At 38.2% G+C, this 25,695-nt stretch overlaps 8 protein-coding genes across 11 annotated transcripts in view; 4 read left to right on the top strand and 4 right to left on the bottom strand.

Annotated features, from left to right (window-relative positions):
- Positions 774 to 3,069, bottom strand: LOC104785315. Its single transcript, XM_010510500.2, has 11 exons — positions 2,882 to 3,069; positions 2,515 to 2,554; positions 2,355 to 2,410; positions 2,116 to 2,214; positions 1,994 to 2,020; positions 1,760 to 1,878; positions 1,599 to 1,644; positions 1,466 to 1,512; positions 1,239 to 1,353; positions 1,064 to 1,147; positions 774 to 960 (listed from the first exon to the last, which is right to left on the bottom strand). Exons 4-10 carry the CDS (start codon positions 2,143 to 2,145, stop codon positions 1,097 to 1,099), a joined length of 435 nt encoding a protein of 144 aa, XP_010508802.1. The 5' UTR covers positions 2,146 to 2,214; positions 2,355 to 2,410; positions 2,515 to 2,554; positions 2,882 to 3,069; the 3' UTR covers positions 774 to 960; positions 1,064 to 1,096.
- On the bottom strand, positions 3,152 to 6,969 carry LOC104785313 (stomatal closure-related actin-binding protein 2-like). 3 transcript variants are annotated; one of them, XM_019245681.1, is made up of 13 exons: positions 6,759 to 6,969; positions 5,891 to 6,207; positions 5,669 to 5,766; positions 5,450 to 5,542; positions 5,196 to 5,342; positions 5,039 to 5,107; positions 4,806 to 4,889; positions 4,534 to 4,714; positions 4,247 to 4,363; positions 4,099 to 4,157; positions 3,885 to 4,016; positions 3,640 to 3,789; positions 3,152 to 3,519 (listed from the first exon to the last, which is right to left on the bottom strand). In XM_019245681.1, exons 3-13 carry the CDS (start codon positions 5,756 to 5,758, stop codon positions 3,493 to 3,495), a joined length of 1,149 nt encoding a protein of 382 aa, XP_019101226.1. In that variant the 5' UTR covers positions 5,759 to 5,766; positions 5,891 to 6,207; positions 6,759 to 6,969; the 3' UTR covers positions 3,152 to 3,492. The 3 variants fall into 3 exon arrangements, with proteins under 3 accessions (XP_019101226.1, XP_010508799.1, XP_010508801.1); XM_010510497.2 differs by having other exon boundaries at positions 5,669 to 5,797; positions 6,759 to 6,968; XM_010510499.2 differs by lacking the exon at positions 6,759 to 6,969 and adding an exon at positions 6,609 to 6,750 and having other exon boundaries at positions 5,669 to 5,797.
- On the top strand, positions 9,602 to 10,914 carry LOC104785311 (probable E3 ubiquitin-protein ligase RHC1A). The gene has a single exon (XM_010510495.2). The coding sequence runs from the start codon at positions 9,722 to 9,724 to the stop codon at positions 10,709 to 10,711; it is 990 nt and encodes a 329-aa protein (XP_010508797.1). The 5' UTR covers positions 9,602 to 9,721; the 3' UTR covers positions 10,712 to 10,914.
- LOC104785312 (4-alpha-glucanotransferase DPE2) lies at positions 11,042 to 17,074 on the top strand. Its single transcript, XM_010510496.2, has 23 exons — positions 11,042 to 11,248; positions 11,454 to 11,819; positions 11,911 to 12,028; positions 12,142 to 12,197; positions 12,285 to 12,412; positions 12,513 to 12,639; positions 12,722 to 12,918; positions 13,254 to 13,332; positions 13,412 to 13,450; positions 13,679 to 13,798; positions 13,922 to 14,023; positions 14,132 to 14,215; positions 14,324 to 14,566; positions 14,648 to 14,773; positions 14,895 to 14,969; positions 15,110 to 15,181; positions 15,329 to 15,448; positions 15,564 to 15,661; positions 15,790 to 15,949; positions 16,044 to 16,142; positions 16,264 to 16,461; positions 16,552 to 16,645; positions 16,732 to 17,074. The coding sequence occupies exons 2-23, from the start codon at positions 11,457 to 11,459 to the stop codon at positions 16,899 to 16,901; spliced, it is 2,868 nt and encodes a 955-aa protein (XP_010508798.1). The 5' UTR covers positions 11,042 to 11,248; positions 11,454 to 11,456; the 3' UTR covers positions 16,902 to 17,074.
- On the top strand, positions 17,173 to 19,770 carry LOC104785309 (phosphatidylinositol 4-kinase gamma 1-like). The gene is made up of 2 exons (XM_010510493.2): positions 17,173 to 17,439; positions 17,546 to 19,770. Exon 2 carries the CDS (start codon positions 17,746 to 17,748, stop codon positions 19,396 to 19,398), a length of 1,653 nt encoding a protein of 550 aa, XP_010508795.1. The 5' UTR covers positions 17,173 to 17,439; positions 17,546 to 17,745; the 3' UTR covers positions 19,399 to 19,770.
- Positions 19,728 to 23,237, bottom strand: LOC104785310 (protein kinase and PP2C-like domain-containing protein). The gene is made up of 13 exons (XM_010510494.2): positions 23,053 to 23,237; positions 22,864 to 22,981; positions 22,605 to 22,771; positions 22,457 to 22,524; positions 22,142 to 22,365; positions 21,938 to 21,989; positions 21,751 to 21,833; positions 21,119 to 21,663; positions 20,937 to 21,003; positions 20,641 to 20,860; positions 20,434 to 20,538; positions 20,213 to 20,308; positions 19,728 to 20,124 (listed from the first exon to the last, which is right to left on the bottom strand). The coding sequence occupies exons 1-13, from the start codon at positions 23,165 to 23,167 to the stop codon at positions 19,930 to 19,932; spliced, it is 2,055 nt and encodes a 684-aa protein (XP_010508796.1). The 5' UTR covers positions 23,168 to 23,237; the 3' UTR covers positions 19,728 to 19,929.
- LOC104785307 (cysteine proteinase inhibitor 3) lies at positions 23,457 to 24,107 on the top strand. Its single transcript, XM_010510489.2, has 2 exons — positions 23,457 to 23,703; positions 23,785 to 24,107. Exons 1-2 carry the CDS (start codon positions 23,506 to 23,508, stop codon positions 23,965 to 23,967), a joined length of 381 nt encoding a protein of 126 aa, XP_010508791.1. The 5' UTR covers positions 23,457 to 23,505; the 3' UTR covers positions 23,968 to 24,107.
- Positions 24,087 to 25,695, bottom strand: part of LOC104785308 (cytochrome P450 98A3-like) — a 9,556-nt gene continuing 7,947 nt past the window's right edge. Inside the window, exons 2-3 of one of the 2 annotated variants that reach the window (XM_010510491.2) lie at positions 24,960 to 25,357; positions 24,087 to 24,869 (exon numbers count right to left, since the gene is read on the bottom strand). In XM_010510491.2, coding sequence (XP_010508793.1) covers positions 24,222 to 24,869; positions 24,960 to 25,357 — 1,046 coding nt within the window. In that variant the 3' untranslated portion in view covers positions 24,087 to 24,221. The remainder of the gene's footprint in view (positions 24,870 to 24,959; positions 25,358 to 25,695) is intronic. The other variant, XM_010510492.2, reaches the window with a different exon arrangement.

The following is a 25,695-nucleotide window of genomic DNA, read 5'->3' as shown; positions in this document are numbered from 1 at the left end:
AATTTCTAAATATGCATCATTTATATTTTCATAGTTTGATAGACTATTAAAATACGAGAATTGATATTCTTATTCATAAATTTGAATATTTATGTCATATGTATAAGTTAATTTGTCTATAATATTTGTAATTCATTGTCAATAATATTTTTTAATTATTTCACATATCAATTCCAATACCATAAAATTTACAACATCCAAAATTCTAATCTTATTTTGCAAAAATTGTCTCAATTCATAACTTTTTAAAAATTAAAAAATTAAAAATATACCTATAAATTAATAATTATTAATTTACACTATAAAATAATTATTATTATTTTATAGTAAATTAATATCTCTATAAATTAGTAAAATGTCTTGGTCCCAACATTATTAATTTATAGAGGTTTTACTGTATAAGGTAATAAAGTATTTAGTTGGTCTTTATCCCCTTAAAAGTATTCTTAATTTATATCCAAAAACCATACAAGTTTCTTTTGACATTTGGACAATTTAGCATCCTCAGATAATATTAATGCAATTATGCAAAGTTGAATACATGAGATAGCCCAAATTAAGGCTGTGAAGCCAAAGTTCCAACCATTGCTATGGCAAGAATCGGTTTCGGAACATCTCATTACTAAATTTCGTCTGTTACTCACTAATGCATTTAAGCAAATCCCCCACGAACGAATACGAATATAATGCATCATGGGAATACGAATATCGCATCTCCATGCTCTTGTTTTTGTTTTTACGTTAATTATTAGTAATTTTTTAAAGAAAAATACGTTTTCCTAATGTTTTCATCAAATAAATATGTTTAGAAATAGCAAATGTAAAAGCGAGACACAAACAGAAGAAAGAGTTTATCACTCGACTCTCTTTAATATATATTGACCTCTTCCCAAACAGAAAATAAAAAGTTTTATGACTTGACTCTTCCCATGACTTGTTTATCTCCTAGATATATAGAACCTGCCAAGTAAACCAAAAACAAAGAAAGAAAAAAGATTAACCTCTAAGATAGAGAGGATTCTCTCGAAAGGTAAAAATGGTAAGAGTGGTTTTTGGGCAATACCTAAGTCGCGAGGAAGTTGTGGCATTACCAGTGCTAAGTCTGTCCCGAGACTCCCTTCAGCATCTCTTCGCGAGAGATTGATTCCTTGAAGTGGAGTGAACATGAAAAAATGTGATAAAAGAAGAAGATGTGTACGCAGTTAATACAATTTGGAACGCGTGGAAGAATCTTTTACCTCTCTGCGCCTCAGCCTCTCTCTCATCACATTGCCCCAACCCATGGAAATCTCACATCTGAGTACCTCCAATTCGTAGTAATTTAGACCGTCGAGCTCTTTACCATTCAATCTCCTAGGAGGATGAAAGAAAACATATTATATTACATATATGATGAGTAAAGAAATTAATGAAAAAGACAGCAAGGGAAAAAGGAAAGTGTTAATGAGTCGCATGCATTACTTACTCGTTCAGAAGCCGGAGTCTCTCGATTTCGCTCTTCATGTTTTGCAGCTGCAAGAACAAAAGCACGGTAAAAGAACAAGAACAAGAAAAGAAAATGACAGGAAGTGAATTAAATAGATCATGTATGCACTAACCAGTGCTTCACGATCATGCTCCTCTTGTCCTTCTCCAGAGAAAGAGCTGTGTCAAGAAAACTTTAAAAATTTAGAAACTAAGATTCATTAATTGGATGATTCATCTTCGGTAACGAATTAGCCAACAAAAATAGTCTCTCTATATGCAAAAGCGTTTTTACCTGATCCGGAGCTCTCTGGCCTGGTTCCTCAAGTTTTTTCTTCTTCTCAATAAAACGAATTCACTCTCAAATCTCTTTTCGTCGCCCCATTCTAACCCCGTATAGTCTGAATCTGCTTCCTTTAATTTGGGAAAAGGAGGAGATGAAACACACTCAAGATAATGTAGAAGTAGTCCAAAAAAACGCAAAAAACAAAACCGAGTTCAGGATTAATGATGTAATTAAATCTCTTACCTGCTTGGCTATCAACTCCATTTCCGCCTGTAATAGCCAAAAAAAAAAACATTACAACCATAATGCATGGGTGTCAAGTGTCACAGGAAATGTTCTAAAAAAAAAAAAGAAGAAATAATTACCTTATTAGCTTGGCGTTCCACGGTGAACATGCCCTGCGCCAACTGCCTTTCAAGGGACCACAGCTCGGGGTACCGTCGAGACTCTCACCATTCAATCTCCTGCGAGAAGAAAACCAAGATGGTATATGAACCAAAATGAATGATCTGGACGGACAATTAATGTTTGTTATATAATATATGAACCAATCAAAATAAAAAAAATGATCAGGAAGGACAAAATGTTTGTTAATGAGTCATACTCGTTCAAAAGCTGTAGACTCTCGAGCTCGCCCTTCAGAGTCTCAGCGGTTGGCAGCTGCAAGACAAAAAAAAAAACAGACAATGTAAGAATGGAAAATAACTTCAATGGCAATAATGGTTAAGAAGAGGAGAGCGCAAGTGCATATGTATGTAACATACCATTGCTTCACGATCTTGTTCTTGTAGCCTTTCTACAGAGCTGTATCAATTGCAAACACATAAGAAAAGAGGCATGATTTTTCTTAAACTGACTTAAAAACTTAAAACTGAAAAGAATCAGAATCAGAGTTTAAGAGGAAGGAACCAGCTAGTAAAATCAAAACCAGAAGAGAGAAAGAAAAAAGGAGAGAGCAGAGTTTCAGATTTGGCGATGGTTTTCATTATCACAATCACGACCTAGGAACTAATTCACAGATTCTAGCTAAGATCTAGGCCCTATAACAGCTAAACGAAGCACAGGTTCAGAAAAAAAACCCTAGAAAACAGAAGGAGACACGTCCGAATAAGAGAATCCAGAAAATTTTACACAATACTTCTCGAGGAATCGGACATCTTCGTCGTTCGCCTAACACTAGATTTTCCGACCTTCTTGCCTTCTCTCTATCGTATATGAAAACGCAAGAGCTATTGGTTCAGAAACTAAATCAACAAGTAACACAAGGGTTTTGTTCATCCACATGTAAAGACAAATTAATAACTCGTCGGATAATACAAAATTAAATACATGAGATAAGTCCATTTTTATTTTATTTTATTTTATTAAAAGAATTTTCAATTTTATTACACTAATTAAGAATGACGAAGTAGACTGTGTAAATTACTGAATAAAACACTGTTCTGTTATTACATACAAAACAAATTTTTGATTAACACAATCAAACACTCAAATCTCACAAACTAAAAAAAAAGGAAAAAACTAATTGGAAAAAAAACTAAACCAATCAAAACAAACAAACCAATAAAATCAAATCAAAAAAATGCCAACCACCTCAACAAACTAGTGATTAATGCCCAATAACACAAATTGTGTGCTTCTGCCTAAAACTATGCAGCAACACTGTGTGTTTCTTCTTTCTAACCACACAGACACATATAGCAGCCGATGTTTGCCAAAGAAAAGGTTACTTTCATTTTACCTCAATCATCTGGTCCAACCAGAGTGACCTGCAGGATGTGAAATTGATTCAATATGGTTGACTCACACCAAAATGGAGTAACTGTATTGTTAAATAGGAAATGCAAAACAGGACAAGACAGAAAGAATCAGTGGTAAGTTGTACTCACATTGCAATCATCTGCGTATTTCCGGGCAAGAACAATGGCTGCATTACGTTCTTGCTCTGACTCGAAAGTTAGTAAGAACGTTATACCCTTTCTTAGTTGCCAGAACAATGCCTTTGCAGGAAGATTAGCATTGCCTCTCACTCCACAGAGCTGAAATGTTTACCAAACCATTTTAAACTTCAATAAAGCCAAAGGAAGAGCAAAAGAGAGTGAATAAAGCGATGATCACAGGTTCTAGATTATACCTGCATGGATGTTGAATATATTTCTCTGGCTTTTGTGATCCATCCTCTGGACAGCTTTATCCTCGCCTTTCCAACAGTAAATACATGGGATCTTGACGAATGATCTTGCCCATTCATCTGTGATATAACCACCTGAGAAGAAGTTCATTCTGTTTAGCTATATTAGATCAAGAACTATTCTTCCATGAGGAGAAATAGAAAATTGTAATCATACAGTGAATTCACTGTTAGATTTGCGCAGGAGTGATTCAACGCGTGACTCCAAGCCAGCAGCTGTAGACATTGTCATTCAATTAGCATTTCTTCATTTTAAACTTCAATTTTTTTAATAGTAGCAAACTAGTAGTTCTTGTAACACCAACCAGTATTAATTGGACCGTCGGTTGTAACTGTGAATTTCTGACCGTTTAAAAGAATATCTGCTTGTATTACTCGCCCGACATCAAATGGTTCTGGAGCATATACCGACCAGTTGGCACCTGAGATTGAAATAAATGTGAACAGCTCAAGCTAAAAGTTATAAGTTACTACAGTGGACCATCATAACTACCAAACTTGATAGTACATGATACGTCTATCCAAATATGTAAATGAATCTTTGATATTCTCTGCTATATATGTACAAAAGCAAAGAGAGAATGGCAAGTACCAGATATAGCTTCTCGTCGACTAGACTCAGATGCTGCACGGTACCACTGAATTGAACATTTGGAAATATCTACACCAATGTCTGAGGAGGCACGGATTCTTAGGCATGAGCCAAGACTTTGTGAACCATCCAGAACATATGGACAAGACTTGGACCCCTCGGCTCTCTTTATTATTGCTATCTATATGACATTTTTATTATTTTAGAGAAAAAGAAACGGTTTGTTGGTAATAAAGGAATAACAAGAAGTAAGCAAGATACAAAAGATATACCTCTCTTTGAAGCTTCACAGAATATGCAGACTTCTCTCGGATTTGACTCTTTAAATCATAAAGTTCGTGTTGCATACCAATCACCTAAAAAGTACACAAGCATTCAGTTTATAACTTAAAACTGTAGCCCATCAAATTTTGAACATTTGGATTCTATAGTCAGAAACATGACTAGTGAATGATTGAAAGTCTTATAATAGACATTTATTTAGAGCAGAGAAATGGAGTTGTACCTTGGTTGGTTTATGCATCCGTTTGATTCGTCTAGCCTCCTGAACCTCCTCAACCAATTTCTCCACATTCTGTGAGACAGAACATAAGTTTGATTCAGAATCCTACTCCTTCTATGTCAGAACAAAACATATAAAAAGGACTACTACTGATACATACCGGTCCCTGCTCTCGAGAAGCTTTAGAAGAAAGCTCTTGTTCTTCAAATGTACCTCCAAGTCTCATCACAAGAGCCCGTGCACTATCTATTTCAGCACAAGCAAATGACTTTTCTTGGTTTACTAACTTCTTTGCATCTTCTGAAGCCTGTGAACACAATGAAACAGCCTTAGTTTGACTATTAAAAGAAGTAACCAAGCTAGAAGAGAACTGAGTCCACAAATGTCAAGCAAAAATTAGATGTGGAAACAGACCTTCTTGAGGAAGCTTGCCAGTTTCTTCACTTCAAACTTATCTTGAATTAGTTCACCTTCATTCTGAGTTAACTTAACGGCTAGAGCCTCAACCTACAAGATACAAAAACTGCAAAATTTATTTTACACCCTTCACAGATGATTCAAGTCGCCAAACAAGTGGATATGGTAGCAAGACAGTGCAAACAGAACTATATAAGGAGGTAACAAAAGCCTAACCATGGAGATAGCTTTTTCCACTTCTTCCCTGTTACGCCCATCCATTCGACCTCTCACGGTTTCTAAAGCATCCCTAAGTTTCTTTAGCATAACATGTCCTTCCAAAGAAGTCACCTCATTTAACTTTGCCTAAACATTTCCACCAAAGAAGCAGACAATGTTAATTTGGAAATTTGTTTATCTGAGACCATTCATCTAAAACACAGACACACGGAGTGGAACCTCGTCAACTAATTTAGAAGCTGCAGCTAAATTCTTGTCGAATTTGCAAGCGAGGTCACGAACAGAAAGCTGCATGTGCTGATCTGACAAATCACCGATCTCCTTATCGACGACATCTTTCACAGACAGACCTTTTGAATCATCCTCGGGTTCATCAACAATCTGATCATCAGGTCCTAACTTGTACGATGGAAAATGATTAAAAGCAAAGCTCACATCTGCTGAAATTTGTTCAACCAATGCTTCTTCTTCACACACAACTTTCTTCTCTTCTGTCTTTTTTGGACATACTGTTTTAGTCATTGTCACGATCTTGTCTGCTTACAAAAAGAACAAAGAACAATTAAACTTACATGTCTTCTTATAATCATCAACTCTCACAAAAACCAAGCATTCTCGTGACTGACTGCATCTATTGCTGTTTTGTCTTTTTTTATCTCTTATAATTAAAAGAAATGTATAATCAAGAAATTACTGTATAATCCAGCAAATGCTAAATGGAACTTGCACTCATCTAAAACTAAATGATAAGTTAATAGTATCAGATTAATTTTACTTCATTGGTAACAACGTATTATACAAGATATTGCAAGAAACCTGAATGGATGAGATTTACAGATGCAAGAATGATGATACCTAATTCATGCAAAATGCAAAACAAGAATCGATTGCAACATTGTTATATATAAGAAGAAAAGAAAAGAAAACTTCTTCTTACATAATAAGAAAACCCCAGAAACAGAGAGAAAGAGGAAGAAGAAAACAAGAAACAGAGAAGAGTCTTTAAAGTCTTGTGAAGATAGAGAAGAAACGCTCAAAGATACGATGCAGAGAAGTAAAGAGAGAGCAGAGAGAGTGGAAGACACACCTTTATTATTAGTCTTTAGTCTCTCTTCCCAAAAACAGCTCGCTTGACTGATCATCATTTCTCTTCTTCTCTCTTCTCTTTTTTCTCTTTCTTTCTTCCACGCCATCATCATCGTTAAAGAGAGTAGAAAGGAAAAGAAAAAAATATAAAAGAAACGTTTTATATATAACTCGACACAGTCTGGTCCGCCTCTTCTTGTTCGCTGGAAAGTGAAGACGCGCTCTTAAACCCCACGCGCCGTCGGAGGTCCCTACTCTTTTATTTAAGTTAATTTGTGTTTGTTGGATGTAATTATGATTCTTTAACGACTACTTCGTTTTAGTCCCCACTTTTTTTATAAGATTAAGCAAAGAATATTTATATTTTTCCATGTTTATCTATCTCATTAATCTTACATTACACATCTCTTTCATGTAATATATAAAAATTAATTATGGGTTTCTCTTTGTGGGGGATGATCATCATGATTCATGATGTCCTTTCTCTTGTTTATATGAGAATAAATCTTGTTTAATACTATTATTATATAGGTCGACCCTAGTTTAATAGCCACCAATTTTGATAGCCGTTTATAAAGATAAGCCTTCAATTTACATTTTCATTTACATATGTAAATCAAATTATACATATAAAAAGTATTTGAGAATAATAAAATGTTGATTTATTGACCAAATTATTTACTACGTTATTTTTTTTTGTTTGGGATGCATGATTTACATATGTATTCCGATTATGGTTGGTAAACAGAGACAAAATGCTAGATACCAAATATTGTAGAATTATTTTTATTTTTTTGGATTGAAAGTAGTACAATTATTGATAAAAAAAGAATTGGATTTATAGAACATGCATGTATTGTATTGATTCTATGATTATCATTCTCCTACATTTCTTATCCATGGGATCTCTAACTTGGTAGGTTTAGAAAAAGAGACTTTAAATAATTGGTTTTTATGATAGGAAAAAAGGAACCTTTATGTTGATTAAATTAAATGGATAGTTGCAACGTACCAAACTTTCTTTTAAATTTTTTTTATAATCAACATCAATATATGTATTGTCCAAGTGTGTGCATAAAGAAGATGGGGTCGAAGTAGTTGACTCGAACGGTTATATTTTCATCATTCCAAATTTGTTTAGAAAATGAGTTGTGTATACAACTTGATTTCCATTTTGTAGTTCGAATTAGAGTTTTGCTAACTTTTATATGTTTTGGTCAATAATTTAGTAGGAATTAGCTGTATGGATGTGAAGTATAAAGTACAAAACATATTAATTCGTGCCAGTACGTTACATAGGCTCCAAATCTTAGTTTAGGATGAAAACTATATGCATGATATCATCATCGTATACAAAAATCCACATCATTCGTAGTTGATCGATGATTATCAATAAATTTACAGACGTTACAACAACAAAAAAAGTCTGTCAAATTAACTATTTCTTGTCACAACTGTCAATCTCAGTTCAAAAGAAAATGAAATCAAATATGATAAAACGACATATCAGACATCTGTAAGATAATATCAAATAATATGTATGATAAACGCCTATATATTAAAAACAAAAGATACTCTTTAAAAATTTAAATCCACTGAATTTAGACTAACAAATAGTACACTAGTCTATCATGGCCTTGTGTGGAACAAGAAATATACAAAAGCCAATCTATCACACTTGTTTAGGCGGCTATATATAGACACCTCCACAACCATGCACAGACCAAAATGTTAATTAATGAACATTTCTTTAGGTTGCCAACTCTAAAAATCCACGTAGCCAACTCTGTAAAAAGGCATAATCGTACGCCCCCTGCCCCTCATGACAGGAAATTGAACAAGTTTACGAAATATGTAAAAAATTTGGATAGATAGATGGGTTTGAGATAAAATTTGATAATAATATCACAGTTGGTTTGGTGGGAATCTTTGTCTTGAAAAAGGCAAAGGTTTGAGAGGTTGAAAGGTCAAAAACACAACTGTATGATGTTTTCACAAAAAAGAGCAAACTATAAATCAATCAATGTGGTGAACGTGAAGAGGACTTCCTTGTTTCTGTGTACTAGCTACTCCAAACCCCCTATAGTCGCTTTCCAATACAGATTTACATTTAACCGTTCTCTCATTACCTCATTTTTGTTTTTATTTTATAGTCTCTGAATGAGTCCAATCCATGAGACAAACAACATGAGCTGTGTTTTTTTCTTTTCTTTTGGTTGTCATTTTCACCATTACCAATTTCTAAAACATGGGCTCTTCTTAAGTATTACTTTCTTAATCCCATGCTTCTATTACCTCTTAACAGACCACATCTGAAAATGTCATATAAAAGCCCAATAAGAAGGCCCATAATAATTTGTTAACGGATAAAAAGTTGAGAAGAATTAGGATTGACTTAAAAAAAAAAAAAAAAANTTCGCATCTTATTAGGTTTTTGGGTTGGCCTATAGAAGCAAACCAAAGCTTCAAACTTTGTGTGTTAATTAGCGCTGCTAGACTTTGTTCTGTCTGCCTTTATATGATTCAGGTGTTTGCTTTTCATGTACTAGTATAAGTTTTGAGTTTGTGGGCTAGGAGGTTTTATGAGGGTGTGAAGATTCAAACCTTGGCTATATATTGTTGAGACATAAAAAAAAAACTTCTCTTTCATGTCTAGATTTTGGTATTCTTGATCAGGTGGAACTTGGAACCTATGTTGTAGAATTTTGTACTCTATTTATTGAAGTATGATATGTAATTAATTCTTGTAATGGGGAATCGTTTTACTGGAGTCTTTGGCTTGGCTTGCCTACTTGGATGAATTGTATATAAGTGATTTACCAACTTATGTCCACTTTTGCAGGCTTATAACTGAGACCTGTCAGATAAGCTAAAGCTTCTTCTAAGGGCTTCAAAGGAAAGGATTGCATTTTTGTGGTATTTGTTTGATCCCGCTGAAGGAAAGAAGAGTGAGAAGCTAAAGAGATGTCAAGCAGTCGAAATACCCACTGGTGTCACAGATGCCAGCGTGCTGTTCGGCTTCAAGGCCAAGAGCCTGTATGTTCTTATTGTGGAGGAGGTTTTGTTGAAGAACTTGATATGCCTCAAACCAGCCCATTTGATATGTTTAGAGCTCACAGTCACAGGGATGTTGTACAACGTGATCCAACTTTTGATCTCATGGATGCTTTCTCTGCCTTTATGAGGAACCGCATAGCAGAAAGGAACCATGACAGAGAAATCAGAGGAAGAACCATCAGTTCAGGTCCTGAGAACTTTCCTGGTCTGGCTCCTTTATTGATCTTTGGTGGTCAGGTCCCTTATAGACTATCTGGAGATAATGCAGTCGAAGCCCTCTTCAATGGCGGCTCACCTGGCATTGGCATCACACGTGGTAACACCGGTGACTACTTCTTCGGTCCCGGTCTTGAAGAATTGTTCGAGCAGCTTTCAGCTGGCACTACTCGCCGAGGCCCTCCACCCGCACCTAGATCATCAATAGACGCATTGCCAACCATCAAGATCGCGCAGAGGCATCTGAGGTCATCAGATTCAAACTGTCCTGTTTGCAAAGACGAATTCGAATTAGGATCAGAAGCGAAACAGATGCCGTGTAACCACATCTATCATTCTGACTGCATCGTCCCCTGGCTGGTTCAGCACAACTCATGCCCAGTCTGTCGCCAAGAGCTACCATCAGCTGGAGGACCTTCAAGCAGTCAAAACAGAACCACCACCAGAAACTACAGAACTAGTAGTAATAGCAGTAGTAACAGTCGTGATAACAGCAACGAAAGAAGGAATCCGTTCTCTTCCTTGTGGCCATTTCGTTCATCAGGATCAAACTCAAGCTCCTCTACTCAAAACCGTGGAGGCACAAGAAACTCGGAGACAACCGATGAGAACCACAACTACCATCAACAGCAACAGCAACAATCATATATGGGTTACAGTGGATGGCCTTTTGATTACTAAAAAGTGAGAGCTAAGCTTTGGCCTCTCTACGTACTATGCTTTGTGTGTCTATCTTGTGCTTCCCACTCTTATATCTCTCCCACTCCCAACTCTCTTTTACCAACATAAAATAATGGAGAACTGAACTGTAATTGTAAAACAAGTTCATCATCCTTCTCTATATGCTTTGTTAAATATGTCATTTTAGTTTGTTTTTTCAACTTCAGATTTTTTTAGTTGATTGAGAAATAAATAAAGGGAAAATGTCTGGACACTCTTGCCCGATCTATCTCGTGATCTTCTTCTTCTTCTTCTTCTTGCCTCTTCTTAAAATAATAAGAAAAAGGAGAAAAGACTCGTGCTTGATAAAAATTGACGGTGCAGAGCGATTGAACAAAACCACAAAATATCTTCCAGAAAAAGCCATTTTTGATTGCGTCTACTGAATATTCGAAATTAGCTGCCATATATAGTAGTAGACTACTTTTTTAGCTTCTTCAGTCACTCTCTCGAGACTCGTGTGTTGAGATTTACTACTTACGGTTTGAGCAAGCAAAGGTGATCATCGGTTTCCCAATTTCTTACTTCACTTCTCTCTCTCTCTTCCGTTGTTTTCGATTTACTCTATAATGGCTTGCGTGTTACTGATTTGTTGATTTTTCACTTTTAATTTGTGGTCTCTTGAGTTACTCTCCGTCGGATAAGGAATTGTGATCTGGGTTTTGCTAAAGTTTTGATTTTTATTGTTGTTGTTCTTGTTTAGAGAATGATGAATTTAGGATCGCTTTCGTTGAGTACTAGCAAGTCTAGTAAACCAATGGTTAGCCTTAGCTTCTCGATACCGTATTTCACTCACTGGGGAGAGAGTTTGCTGGTCTGTGGCTCGGCTCCTGGACTTGGTTCCGGGAATGTGAAAAAAGGTTTGCTGCTTAAGCCATCCCAGCATGATGATCAGCTCATCTGGAGTGGCTCTGTCTCGGTTCCACCTGGGTTTAGCTGTGATTATTGTTACTACGTGGTGGATGACTCCAAGAATGTGCTAAGGTCGGAGTTTGGGATGAAGAGGAAGCTCGTTGTGCCTGAGACATTGATTGGTGGAGAGTCTGTTCAGCTTCGTGATCTCTGGCAGGTTTGGGTTTTTATCTCATTTGTTTGCTGTTATGATTATTTCTTGCTGCTTATAATTTGCCCCTTGACATGTTCTGTTCCTTTGATTTCAGACTGGGGATCAAGCTCTTCCATTTAGAAGCGCATTTAAAGATGTTATATTCCACCAGAGTTTCGAAATGAAAGTAGAAAAACCTCTAGGGGTCTTTGAGAATAAGTCGGATCAAGATGGTACTACTTCTTCTTTGAGAATCTATCACACCATTGTCTCTGAGATTCTCTATTTGTTATTGATCGATGTCTTGGCTAACTTTTGGGGTCTCTTGACTTTACCATGTGTATAGATTCAGTTGTTGTCCAATTCAAAATCTGTTGTCCAGACATTGGAGAGGGAACATCGGTAAGCCTTTCTCTATGATCTTACATTTTTTTATCATCATGTTTGAGTCTTATGTTGTCTGGTGACCATCATTTTTTGTATGTACAGATATATGTTCTAGGCACCCCAACAAAGTTGGGGAAATGGAAAGTTGAAAATGGACTTAGACTCAACTATGTCGATGATTCCATATGGGAAGCAGATTGCTTGATCCCTAAAGCAGACTTTCCTATCAAATATCCTTTCTTTATTCTCTTTCAGACTAATTTGTTGAAACTAGTTCACACTTCACTTCTCATATACTTTTTGCGTGCTGGGTTCTTAACTGTTATTCACATATAGATACTGTAAAGTTCAGAAGGAAGGCAGCATAGGTTTTGAATCTGGTGGCAATCGGGAGTTGTCTCTTCACTCCATCGGTAGTAAACAGGAATACATTGTCATGTCAGATGGCTTGTTTCGGGTAAGTAACAGAGACAAGCTATGAACTAGCTCCTTCTGTGATAGGATCAGTGTTGTTTAAATTTGTTTAATTTTACATGTAGGCAATGCCATGGAGGGGTGCTGGTGTTGCAGTTCCCATGTTCTCTGTTAGATCAGAAGATGATGTTGGTGTGGGGGAATTTCTCGATCTGAAGTTGCTGGTTGACTGGTCTGTAGATTCCGGGTTGCATCTAGTACAACTTTTACCAGTAAATGACACATCCGTGCATAAGATGTGGTGGGACTCGTATCCCTACAGGTATGAGTATTGCATCTATATTAGTTTTGCACAAGTTCAATAAAGGGTTGCTGACTCACTTAACAGATGGGAAACAAATATTCCAGAAGTTCTGTTGTTATTATCTCTTGACTACTGAATTTATGATCATTCGTAGTTTTTCTTAGTTTTAGACTTTTGCTTAACTTTGTTTTCTGGGACCTTGCGTTTCCTATACTTGGTTGATAATTAATGACTAAGCCTGAGGCTCGGGTGAATATCTGTCTCTACTTACTAAAATGTCTATATCAACTCATTAAACTGTCTGGTTCATTCTTTTTGTTCTTTCATCTTTTGGATTTTTGCTTCTCTTGCAGCTCCTTGTCTGTGTTTGCATTGCATCCATTATATCTAAGAGTACAGGCTCTCTCTGAATGTTTGCCAGACGCTATCAAGGTAAGTTTGTACACTTCTTGTAGTCTGGGAGAACCACTCCTAAGAAATAAATTAGCTGATCTTTTTCTTTCCCTTTCAGGAAGAAATTGAGAAGGCAAAGAAGCAACTGGACAAGAAGGTAATCAGTCCCTTGTCAGACCTTTCAGAGGTTTTCATTTTCTCTCACTTTTAGACTCTTGGATACTTGAAAAGAATAGCATCAGAGAAACGAGATATGGTATTTCCAAAGGCTTGTGTCTGTATCAGCATGATGTGTTTGAACTCCTGCTAGTAAATGGTTCATATGTTAGTTTGTTACTGTCAGAGTTCGAGTGTAGATTGATCTTTTAAAGATTATTACTTGTAGGATGTTGATTATGAGGCTACCATGGAATCTAAGCTTTCAATTGCCAAGAAGATCTTTGACCTAGAGAAAGACCAGACGTTGAACTCAAGCTCTTTCCAGAAATTCTTCTCGGAGAACGAGGTATGCTTCAGAATCTGATATTGTTTTCTTCATATGCGTAGATATACACGCCTGCATACTTATGCCTCCGAAGGCTCACTTCAGCTTTTCATTTGACTTACTGAGTTTTGTTTTCTTGGAAAGGGCTGGTTGAAACCATATGCGGCTTTCTGCTTTCTCCGTGATTTTTTTGAGACTTCAGATCATAGTCAATGGGGGACTTTTTCTGACTACACAGAAGACAAGGTATTATCTTATCAAGTTTAGTGATCGAATTAGTTCAAGCTTTCCAGATGTATTTCATCTGGATAGTTTCAGTAATTTCTCACAGCTCCAAATATCGTAATGCCACAGCTTGAAAAATTGATATCCATGGACAGCTTGCACTATAACACCATATGCTTCCACTACTACATTCAGTACCATTTACATGTACAAGTGAGTATGTTCTGATTCGTATTTCATCAACTTCTGTTACATTCTTGTAAGTGAAGTCGGTTACTGGATGCTTCAACTAAAAGTGTGTGCTGGTTACGTTTTCAAAAGTTGTCAGAAGCATCAGAATATGCAAGGAAGAGAGGTGTCGTGCTGAAAGGAGACCTACCTATTGGGGTTGACCGAAACAGTGTTGATACGTGGGTTTACAGGAATCTATTTCGCATGAATACGTCAACTGGAGCACCCCCAGACTATTTTGACAAAAATGGTCAGAATTGGGGGTTTCCTACTTATAACTGGGAGGAAATGTCAAAAGACAACTATGCTTGGTGGCGTGCTCGCCTAACACAGGTGGGCATTAGTGTCCTTACTATTTACTAACCACGGCCCTTTGAAGATCTAAAGGCTGACAAGATCGTACTTGCTTTGCAGATGGGAAAATATTTCACAGCATATAGGATTGATCATATATTAGGTTTCTTCAGAATCTGGGAGCTTCCAGCTCATGCTATGACTGGTTTAGTGGGGAAGTTCCGTCCATCTATTCCGTTAAGTCAGGTACACAAGCTACATGCCTGCTCAAAAGAACTTGGCTCTGAGATTTACTTTTTAAAAGCTTATGGCTGCCGATGAACTAATTTAAAGCGAAGGAGAAATGATAAAACTGCTTCTGATGCAGGAAGAATTGGAAAAAGAGGGCATATGGGATTTTGACCGGTTAAGCAAGCCCTACGTGCAGAAGAAATTTCTTGAGGTTAGTTTTTCATCACACTGTTATGATCTGCTTTCAGCGCAGCTTTAGTAAATTGTAAGTTTCAAGTTACAAACCTTACCTCATAATAGATCCTTATTTATACCTTTCTGTTGATTTATGTCATTGGTCTGTCCCTTCAGGAGACATTTGGAGATTTTTGGCCTTTTATTGCGTCAAACTTTCTAAATGAAACTCAGAAGGACTTGTATGAGGTCAGTAAATTCCTCATATGGAGATCAATTTCCTTTGGAGAACCACATTTATCTATTCCATAACCCTTTAGATAACTAAGTCTTGTGTTCCTTCTGTCAAAAACGTTTAGGTCTTTTTTAGTAACTTACTTGTTTGTTCTACTCTAGTTCAAGGAAGACTGCAACACAGAGAAGAAGATTGCAGCAAAGCTGAAGTCATTAGCTGAGAAGTCTTTGTTGCTAGAAAATGAGGACAAAGTTCGCCGTGATGTCTTTGACATATTACGGGTAAAGTTTTATGCATCACAAGCGCGTCTAGATTTCTTCTCCTTGTTAACCACTTTATGACTCTCTCGATTCAACTTTTCGCAATTTTTTATTTCTGTTGAATTTGTGTCCCTAGAATGTTGTTCTGATCAAAGATCCAGAAGATGCAAGAAAATTCTATCCTCGCTTTAATCTTGAGGATACTTCAAGCTTCCAGGATTTGGATGATCACAGGTACTTTCAAAACCTTTTCACCAGCCACGCTAGTATACTTCCCAAATCAAGACCTCTGCTCTTGATCCTTTGATATTTTTCTCTTTTTCATCGATATGGGAAAATCTGATGAAGGTTTTCTGATACAGCAAAAATGTTCTGAAGAGACTATACTATGACTACTACTTCCAACGCCAAGAAGATCTATGGAGGAAAAATGCTTTGAAAACCTTACCTGCTCTGTTAAACTCATCTAACATGCTGGCCTGTGGGGAGGATCTGGGTCTTATTCCATCTTGTGTGCATCCTGTATGTGTGCTCTGTTTTCCTTGCTCTTGGTTCATATCCAACTTCTTTTTATACAACTTGTGTAGAAGCATGCGCTAAATTCCTAGTTACTCAGGTTATGCAAGAACTTGGGTTGGTTGGCCTTCGGATCCAGCGCATGCCCAGTGAGTCCGATGTGAAGTTTGGGATCCCCTCTAATTATGGCTATATGACGGTTAGATAATTTTTCTCAGAATCCTGTCTTACTCAGTTATAGCTTCCTTCCATCTCCTGAGAAATTTTAAGTCTGTACGTGATTCACCGCATTATTCAAAGTATCTCTTTATATTTCTCAGGTGTGTGCTCCATCATGCCACGACTGCTCTACACTGCGGGCTTGGTGGGAAGAGGACGAAGAGAGAAGACAACATTACTTCAAGGAAGTGATTGGTGTAGATGAAATCCCTCCAAGTCAATGTGTTCCAGAGATAACTCATTTCATTCTGAGGCAACATGTTGAAGCTCCATCTATGTGGGCTATTTTCCCACTTCAGGTAATCATCACCAGTCAGATTTATTAGAAATTTTTATCAGGCTCAATAATAACATTGGTGTTTGTTCTTCTTTCCCCCTGGAAAAATTAGGATATGATGGCTCTGAAAGAGGAATACACTACTCGCCCTGCAACAGAGGAGACGATCAATGACCCAACAAACCCTAAACATTACTGGAGATACCGTAAGTAGTATAAATAACACACAAACTCTCCGAACTATTAGTTTTAACTTCAATTGAGATGCGAACTTTTCTTGTGGTGCATATAGGCGTACACGTGACGTTGGACTCCCTTATAAAAGACACAGACCTGAAATCAACCATCAAGAACCTAGTTTCGAGCAGTGGGAGATCTGTTCCTGGTAGTACTGCCGGTGAAGACAACAACAAGAACCAAGGAGAAGTTATAGCCAATGGTTCAACAAAGCCAAACCCATGAAACAATGTCTTATGAGTTCCTTTCTGGTTCCACACCACAAATGTTTGCTTATTAGTTATTATCACTGAAAATAGTACAAGCTCTCTCTCAACTTTATATTGTCCATAAGGCATCATCAAAACTCTGTATTTGTTGTTCCTGTCCAAAATAAAATCCTTAATTTTCGGTACAAACGCCATAGCTTATAGATAAGAACGTAACGTAGCTTTCTTTTAAGCTTTTGTTTGTTAATTACTATTTTTAGCATTCGTCTCCATCCTAAAAACGCGGGAAAATCAGAAACGTAAACAAAGAAGAGAGACATTTATAGCATAATTACAAATAGGTTTTAGAAGAAAGGGGTTGAAGAAAGAGAAAAAAAAAGAAAACCAAAAAAAAAAAAAGGAAAGGAGAAAGAAGTATCGTTCTGAAAGAGGGGAGTCTCAGGAAAAAAAAGACAGAATTTTTTTCCGGTGACGGTGTCGGTGTCTCTGACGCTCCTCTCTGTTTTTCAATCTTTCTCCGTCTCTATCCCTGAATGCCTTCATCCGTATTCAGGGTTCGTTCAAATTGATTCTTCTTGTGCAAGCTATCTTCTCTTCTTGATGATTCTTTTAATAAGGCTTCCCATGTATGTGACTTATCTTCTTCTTTCTGTTTTGCAGAAAATTGCGGCGATTCATGGTTGGAGGAGCGAATACTTAAAGGGCACAATGGATTCAACCGAAGCAAAGGACACACCATCTTGTGGCTGTATATAGATCCAAGTTGATTTGTAGGTTTTTGAAAACAAAAAATTACGAAACTTTTTTTTTAGTTGTGTAAATATATATAAGATAGGAGTGCCAAAAAGTTTTGGTTTGGCATGAATTGTTTGGCTACGACCATAATCATCACCTGCAAGCCCACATTGATCTCGGATATGGCCCTGGCTATTGATCCTTTCAGTGACAAGTTCCCTTACTTCAGCCGATCCTCTCAAAGATGCAGACTTCAATCCCTTACCAACCTTGACTTCAACTTCCTCGCGCAATCCTTTAATCATTCGGTTGAAGATGACAACATCCCTCGAAGCGTTTCCTCTCCTTGCTTCTCTATAGCTGCGTCTGCTAATATGGAGGAAGATATCAAAGCAACCACTGCTCCACGGATTGAGATTCTTGGTGGCCAGAGAGTGCCCACGGTTCGTGCCCTTGTGGCTGAGGTGACTATGGCTATGGTTTCTGGAGCTCAGCCTCTGCTTTTACCAAGTGGCATGGGAGGTGCTTATCTCTTGCAAACAGGAAATGGACATAACATTGCTGTGGCTAAACCGGTTGATGAAGAGCCTTTGGCCTTTAACAATCCTAAAAAGTCTGGAAACTTGATGCTCGGGCAACCGGGAATGAAACATTCAATTCCTGTTGGTGAGACGGGTATCCGAGAGTTAGCTGCTTACCTTTTGGATTACCAAGGCTTCTCTGGTGTTCCACCAACAGCTTTGGTTAGTATCTCACATGTCCCGTTTCATGTCAGTGACACCTTCTCGTACTCCTCCATGCCCTATAAGGTAGCTTCCTTGCAGCGATTTGTGGGTCATGATTATGATGCGGGAGAATTGGGTCCAGGAAGCTTCACGGTTAACTCGGTTCATAGGATTGGAATACTTGATGTAAGAGTCCTGAACCTTGACAGACATGCTGGAAATATGCTAGTGAAGAGATGTGACAAAAAAGAGAGTTATAATCGACTTGGGACCGCTGAGCTTGTGCCTATTGACCATGGTCTCTGCCTCCCTGAATTCCTAGATGATCCTTACTTTGAGTGGTTAAACTGGCCTCAAGCTTTTGTTCCATTCACCGACTATGAGCTGCAGTATATATCGAATCTGGACCCTTTCAAAGACGCAGAACTTCTAAGAACTGAACTAGACTCTTTGCCGGAATCTGCCATAAGGGTCCTCATCGTCTGCACAATTTTCTTAAAACACGCTGCGGCTGCAGGGCTCTGTCTCGCGGAGATAGGCGAGAAGATGACTCGGGATTTCTCCAGGGGGGAAGAGAGTTTCAGTCTGTTAGAGACCCTCTGCACCAAATCGAAAGCAAGTGTTGTTGGCAAAACTGGCAAAGGCGGTGACTATAGTCAGGAAGGAAATGAAGTGAACACAGAGCTAGAGTGTGGAATGTTTAAGTTTGAAGGTGGAGATACCCCATGTGAAGCGGAGATTTCAGAGGTATTTTCTGTATCTAAACCACCTTTGGTTCCAAGAGGGCCACGTGCAAACACCATCATCGCTACCAATGTAACTGCTTCGATGTTGTCTTCACAAAACCAGCGGATTACTCATCATGAGAAAAATGCAAAAGAAAAGAAAGAAAAATGCAACATGAAAAGCAAGAGCCCACTGATTGGTGCGAACCATGATGAATCAAAAGGTGTTTCTTTCGTGGACATGACAACAGTTGAATGGGACATGTTCCTGCAGAGCTTCAAGAAACTTTTGCAAGACGCATTGAGCAAAGGGTCCACGCCAAGATAAGGATGCTCCTGCGAAATTTGAGGCAATCAATAAATAGAAGACAGGCAAATGACAACCAAAGAGATAAAATCTCATAAGGTTAACTTTCCGGTGTTTATATATAGGTACAAGTGTGCATTACTGCCGAGATGACCATAGTGCAAGCTGTAGGCTAACTATTAATACCTTAGAAAGCATATGGATTAAGAGACGAGCAGAGTAAGCCGTCCACTCCAATACTTCTTATTTTTTCTTCTTTCTGATCCCCTACTGTATCATGTTATTCTGAAACATGAAGTACCATGTATTTTTTTACAAAAAAAAAAAAAAATAAACAATTATAATGTAACTGATGTAATCAGGAGTATATAACTCAAGTTAAGTTTCCTTGTAGTTTACATGTTTTATGTACTTTCTGGTTCAGAGCAAATATAATAATACTCTGGGGCAATTACATAAGCTTCAGTGCCCAATGTGGAACTTTGGAAACATGAGGAACTAATAATATGTAAAGAAATTGCATGTTGAATAATACTATGCAAGAATTGGCTACTAGTAGATCCTTTCAGCTGTAGACACTGGCCGTAGAAAGACTACAATGACTGTGATGTTATCGGCACTACCACGTGCTGCAGCCTCGGTTGCTAGTCTCTTTGAACACATTGAAGGTTCTTTTACAGTATCCCTGATTATACTAATAACTTCCTTATCGTTCAAAACATCCCAGAGCCCGTCGCTCGCCATTACCTACCACATTCAACCTATTATTTTTATAAACCGTCGAATAAACAAACAAAGTTTCATATATATGACACGAAAGTAAGATACAATTTACCAAGAACTCATCATCAGCTGATAGAATTGTCTCACTGATCTCTGGTTCTGCTGTTACAGCTGGCTTCAGGTCATCATCTCCTATCGACCGGGTAACCTATTACAAAGCAGAATTAACTAAATTTTCAAAAAATGAACCAACATCATGTTCCTCTAATGTCAGCTATACTTGTCACTTTCATATCATTTAACGGTATTCTATCAAGTACATAACGACCAAACCTGAAGGCCAGCAGGAGCAACTCTCCATGTGTCAACCAACCATTCAATACGCCCACCTTCTCCAATCACACGATTTCTTTCATCAATACAGGTGGCAAGATGTGCCTGAGTACCAATGCCGAAGTTAATTTATGCAGGGAGGTGAAATTGAGGGGACCAATAGAATATAAAACTTAGCACACTTTCAGTATGGTCGTCTTATCTCACCTTACTTAGAGCAATAGGGTGGCCCGAGCGACATAAAATTGCCCTGGAGTCACCAACATTTGCAACGAAAAGCTTATTCTCTACTAGGAGAGAGGCTATAGCAGTACAACCAGGATGCCAGTTTTTCTGACTCACCCTTTTTGATTGCCGATGGGAATCAAGTTCTTGTCTGAAAGCTAAATCCGTTCTAACAAATGCTTGTGACAATGCCTCGCCAGCGCTGAAAATGAGACATACCAATGAGTTTTCCTGAAAACAATGCTGAAGATTAGGAAAAGCTTGAGCTGAGCATGAACCTTGTGGAACATGAGCTTTGAACTAATCCTGGCAAAACTTGAGCAGAAAATTCAGCAGCTGCAGCACCTGCATGTCATCCAGGAAGCTATTTTATATACTATGTGATAAGTAACTAAAGGATTTGAAGTCAAAAGAGAGAGTACACACGTGGCTTTCTGGGTTAACATGGCAGTTGGTATACCTCTATGACCATCGAAGATGGCAAATAAGTGGATGCTTTCCTCACAACACATGTGAGGCATGAGGAAGTGTGTATCTTCCATGGATTCTCTTCTTCCACATGTTGCAAAAGACCCACACGAAATAATAGGGACATATCTTGAAGGGTCATCTGTTGAGCTAGACCATAATTTCACATCAAAGACATGGGAAACAGACGATTTCTTGGATAAACACTTCCCTTGACTAGACCAATTAATTGTGTCCCTGTAATCTTCCGACCTTTTAGTGGTGTCCCCATCCTTATCACTCTGGGAGTTAAAAGTTTTCTCATGGAATTGACCTTGCTGCTTTCCTCTCTCTTGTTCCCAAATTGATTCTAGTTCCAAAACCACATTGTCCAAAGAAGGTCGTTTAGAAGGATCAGCCTCCCAGCACTTTTGTATCAAAAACAACAAACTCTTTGGAAGGTGCAATCCAGTTTCAGCAAGAGCAGGTCGCAGACCAGAAGACACAATGGCAGCTGTAAGTTGCTGTTCTGTATAATTCATCTCCAAAACAGTGAGCCTGCCAACCAGATTTGCACAGGGTACATTAGGTGTCACGAATGAAAAGAACAGGAATGCTTTTATATGTAATTAAGTACACATCTACATGAAATTGACTATATGATCGTAAGAACTGCTCTCGCCAAGGTTTAGCAATATAGAAAAGTTAAATGAATGCAACTCAGGAACCTGATATACAAAAAAAAAAAGAAGACAGTAGATAGTATATAAAGGCTTNAAGGCTTCTAGCAGAGATTCTCATGTCAGAATGCAAAATGGAAAGACATTTTTACCTGAGCTTCTGCACGAAGATCAGTATATGGAACAACTCCAGTTAAAAGCTCACTGCAATGTAAGATGACACAACAATTCATAACCAAAGGAATCTTTTAGGAAGAAAGCTAAATATACTTTAAACAAATTAAAAAATGTGAAGGAATATGAATGTAAGAAAATGCTAGGAATTACAATTTTCTACACAAAAAAACAATTCTTACTTGATCAAAATCCCAAAGCTATAAATATCTGATTTCTCAGTATACATCTCTTTCTTTAGTATTTCAGGGGCCATGTAAATAAGTGTTCCGACCATGTTCTTTTTGTGGAATCCACCAGTTGGCTTTCCAGACGATCTCCAGTTCTGCAGATTAACTTCGCACAGATTCTTCTTGTATTCTGCTAAACCAAAGTCGGCCAGATATGGAGAAAACCTCTCGTCAAGCTACATCAATAAAAAAGCTCACTTAAGCTTCACACAAAAGCTCAAAGAAGAAGTACCTATTCTATACTAGATGATAAAAGAAGAGCATTACAAGAACATTTGCTGGTTTCACATCTCTGTGAACAATTCCGTTGTTGTGAAGATATTGCAATGCCTTAGCTACAAAAACACGAAACCTCCAGAATCAGACACGGTTGACAAAAAAAGAACGTTCCTTTGAGACAAGTAGAGTCATATACCCAAGTGAAACGTGATCATCAACACTTGATCAATACTCGGAGACCACTCCTCAACGTGCAACTTCTCAGCTAACGTCCCTAACTCGTAGAACTCAAAGAAAAACATGTAATTGGGAGGCTTAGCGTGAGCTGCCACTAGCTTAACCACACTCGGATGATCTAAATTACTTCACCAAATCCAAAACTTAAAGTGAGAAAAATCAAAACATTGCAAAATAAGAAATTCAAAATGTAACAAAGTGATAAGAGTGAGAGAGACCATAAGAGCTGCAAATTCCTGTGGAACTTGTCGAGGTCATCGGAAGTAGACAAGATTGGCTTCTTCGCTGCTACTTTGCGTCCATCTAGAATCGCTTCGTAAACCACACTCTCTGATCCTGCAAATTTCTCCAGAGTAATCGAATGAAGAGCACGGAGAGAGAGATGGGGGAAGAGAAGAAACCAGTACCTTTAGCGATTGGAGAGAGAAGAGTGAACGAGGAAGAAGAGAGATGAAGAGGAATCGATTCGCTGGTGCAACATCCTCTAATGCACGTGTTTGGCTTCACAATTTCCATCACCATTTCTTTTTTTCCCCACCGGAGGAACAGAGAAGAGCGATCGAGTGACGACGACGACGACAACGATGAAATCCCAATTTCCGCAGTTTCAATAATAACCTTGTAGAATGCATACCGTTTTCTTGAGTGCGAAACGCTCTCAACAGTAACACATCCTGCCGTTTTTGTTATTTTCTTATCTCTTTAACTTTTTCATTAAAAGTGGGAAACGCTCAGCCGCTCAGGTGATGACACGTGTAATTAGTTCATTGACTTTGTCAATTTTCATACCTTACGGCTTAAGCCAAGTAAAAGATAACCGAAAAGGCCAAAACTTGGGAATAATAAGTTTCCCTTAAGAGATGGAATCGAGAGCGTTATGTATCGTTACCCTTCTTCTCTGTGGAACAATTCAATTAGCGATTTGCAGATCAGAAGAGAAAAGCACAGCAAAGACGATGATGATGCCAGGAGGTGTTTATGATCTCCGAGGAAATCAGATCAGTGGAGAGATCGAGAGTCTTGCTCGATTTGCCATTCAGGAACATAACAAACAACAGGTTTCCTCTGTTTCCCCATCTGGTTATGGACCCTTATGATATGAATCTTTGTTTCTGATTATTTTTTCCGGTTAAGTACAGAACATGGTTCTTGAGTTCACGAAGATTGTAAGAGCAAGAGAGCAGGTAGTTGCAGGAACGATGTACCACTTAACCCTAGAAGCAAAAGAAGGTGATCTGACGAAGAGTTTCGAAGCCAAAGTGTGGGTGAAGCCATGGATGAACTTCAAACAGTTGCAAGAGTTTAAGGAAACTTCTTCTTGAAATTCACTTGTTCAAAGGTAAGTAAAAACAAGCAGCTTATGCATAACTTGATTACAAATGTGTGTGTGTGTGTGTGTGTGATGTATTTTAGTGCTATTAGGCAAAACCTGAAGTTAATGTAATCAAGAAACTTGTTTTTATGTCCTGCAAATTTCACCAAACGTTTTCGATGATACACCAGAAAAGAAATATGTCTACAAACAACATCAAGAGCATTAGGCGCAGAAGCAACAAAAGGTAGATCAGAGAGACCTTTACATATAGTAAGGCACGCGTTTGTACAGATCTTCTGAAGGTAACCGAGGCGTTGCAACGGCTTGAATAGGGGTGCGCATGTACGTGACTAGTCCAGGGTTTTCAGACATGTCAATATCTTCCGGTTTTGTGCCTTGAGGCGGTGTCCAAACAAAATGGTGAAGCAAATGACTCATCATCGAAGTCACCAAGTTGATACCAAGTTGTGCACCGGGGCAAACCCGTCGTCCTGCTCCAAACGGAAGCAGCCTATAGTCATGTCCCTTCATGTCAACATCTTCTTCCAAGAATCTCTCTGGTCTAAACTCCAATGGATTTTTCCATACGGCAGGGTCTCTAGCCACCGCCCAAACGTTCACATGGACGTTTGATCCTTTGGGGATGTCGTAGCCTCCGATCTTGACGTCTGCGTTGCTTCGGTGAGGGAGCATTAGAGGCGTCGGAGGGTGCAGCCTGAATGACTCTTTCACCACACATTGCAAGTAAGGTAAGCGGGCGAAATCTTGCTCGGTTAAGATCCGGTCAAGTCCAACCACTCGGTCCATCTCTTCTTGCACTTTTTGCTGCACTTCTGGATTCTTGATCATTTCAGCCATCCCCCATTCAGCTGTTATCGCTGTCGTGTCCATCCCTGCCGTGATCATATCCTGCACACACACACACACCATTTACAAACGTGAGCCACAAGAAATCTAAGGGTTTAAACGGTTGTTATGAACACTAAAACGTTAACGCACCCATAGAAGACCAATGATAGTATCATCACTAAGATCATACTGATCCTTCAACGTAAGCAACGCATCAACGAAATGCTGTTTCGCTCCGCTAGACTTTTCACGGGCCAAAGTGTGCTCCTCCATAATAGCTCGGGTGAGGCGGTCGCGACGAGCCCCATGCTCAGCAAACGACTTCTCATCGGCCGGACACATCCACCGGAGCCACTCGATGTGTTCAGCTATCGACAGTGAAGCACCCAACTTCAGACCATTTGATACTACAGCCTTGAACTCAAGTCCTTGCTCATCCACCACACCTTGCGCGTCCATAAAACGCTTCCCAAATGCTAGCCGCGTTATATTGTTGAACGCAACCGCTCCTAAGTACTTCCTCAGTTGTACTCCTTTTGTTCTGTTTTCTGAGACGATTATACAATAAAGTCAGTTATTAAACCTAAAACATTAGGGTAGTTGCACTAATTAACATAAAATTTTATTAAACTAAGTAAATGATTATGAATCTTAAAATATGCAAATAGATAGATACCAAGCTTAAGCTAATTTCCCAACTAACTGGTATTTTGAAAAGAATATCACACTGTTTTTTTCTAAATATTGAGAACACAACTTATTACTTTGTTTTTCTTCTAAATACCATCATTTACTTAACTAACCCTTATCCACATACTCAACCAAAAATCATTATTGATACTCTTAATTACAACCAGATTATAATAGTTCGATAGTACGGTTCGTC

This window comes from Camelina sativa, chromosome 5 (genome assembly GCF_000633955.1).
Source record: "Camelina sativa cultivar DH55 chromosome 5, Cs, whole genome shotgun sequence".
In the NCBI taxonomy this organism is placed as follows: Eukaryota; Viridiplantae; Streptophyta; class Magnoliopsida; order Brassicales; family Brassicaceae; genus Camelina; species Camelina sativa.
The sequence above is the reverse complement of the archived record's forward strand: the minus strand, read 5'-3'. Positions and strand labels throughout refer to the sequence as shown.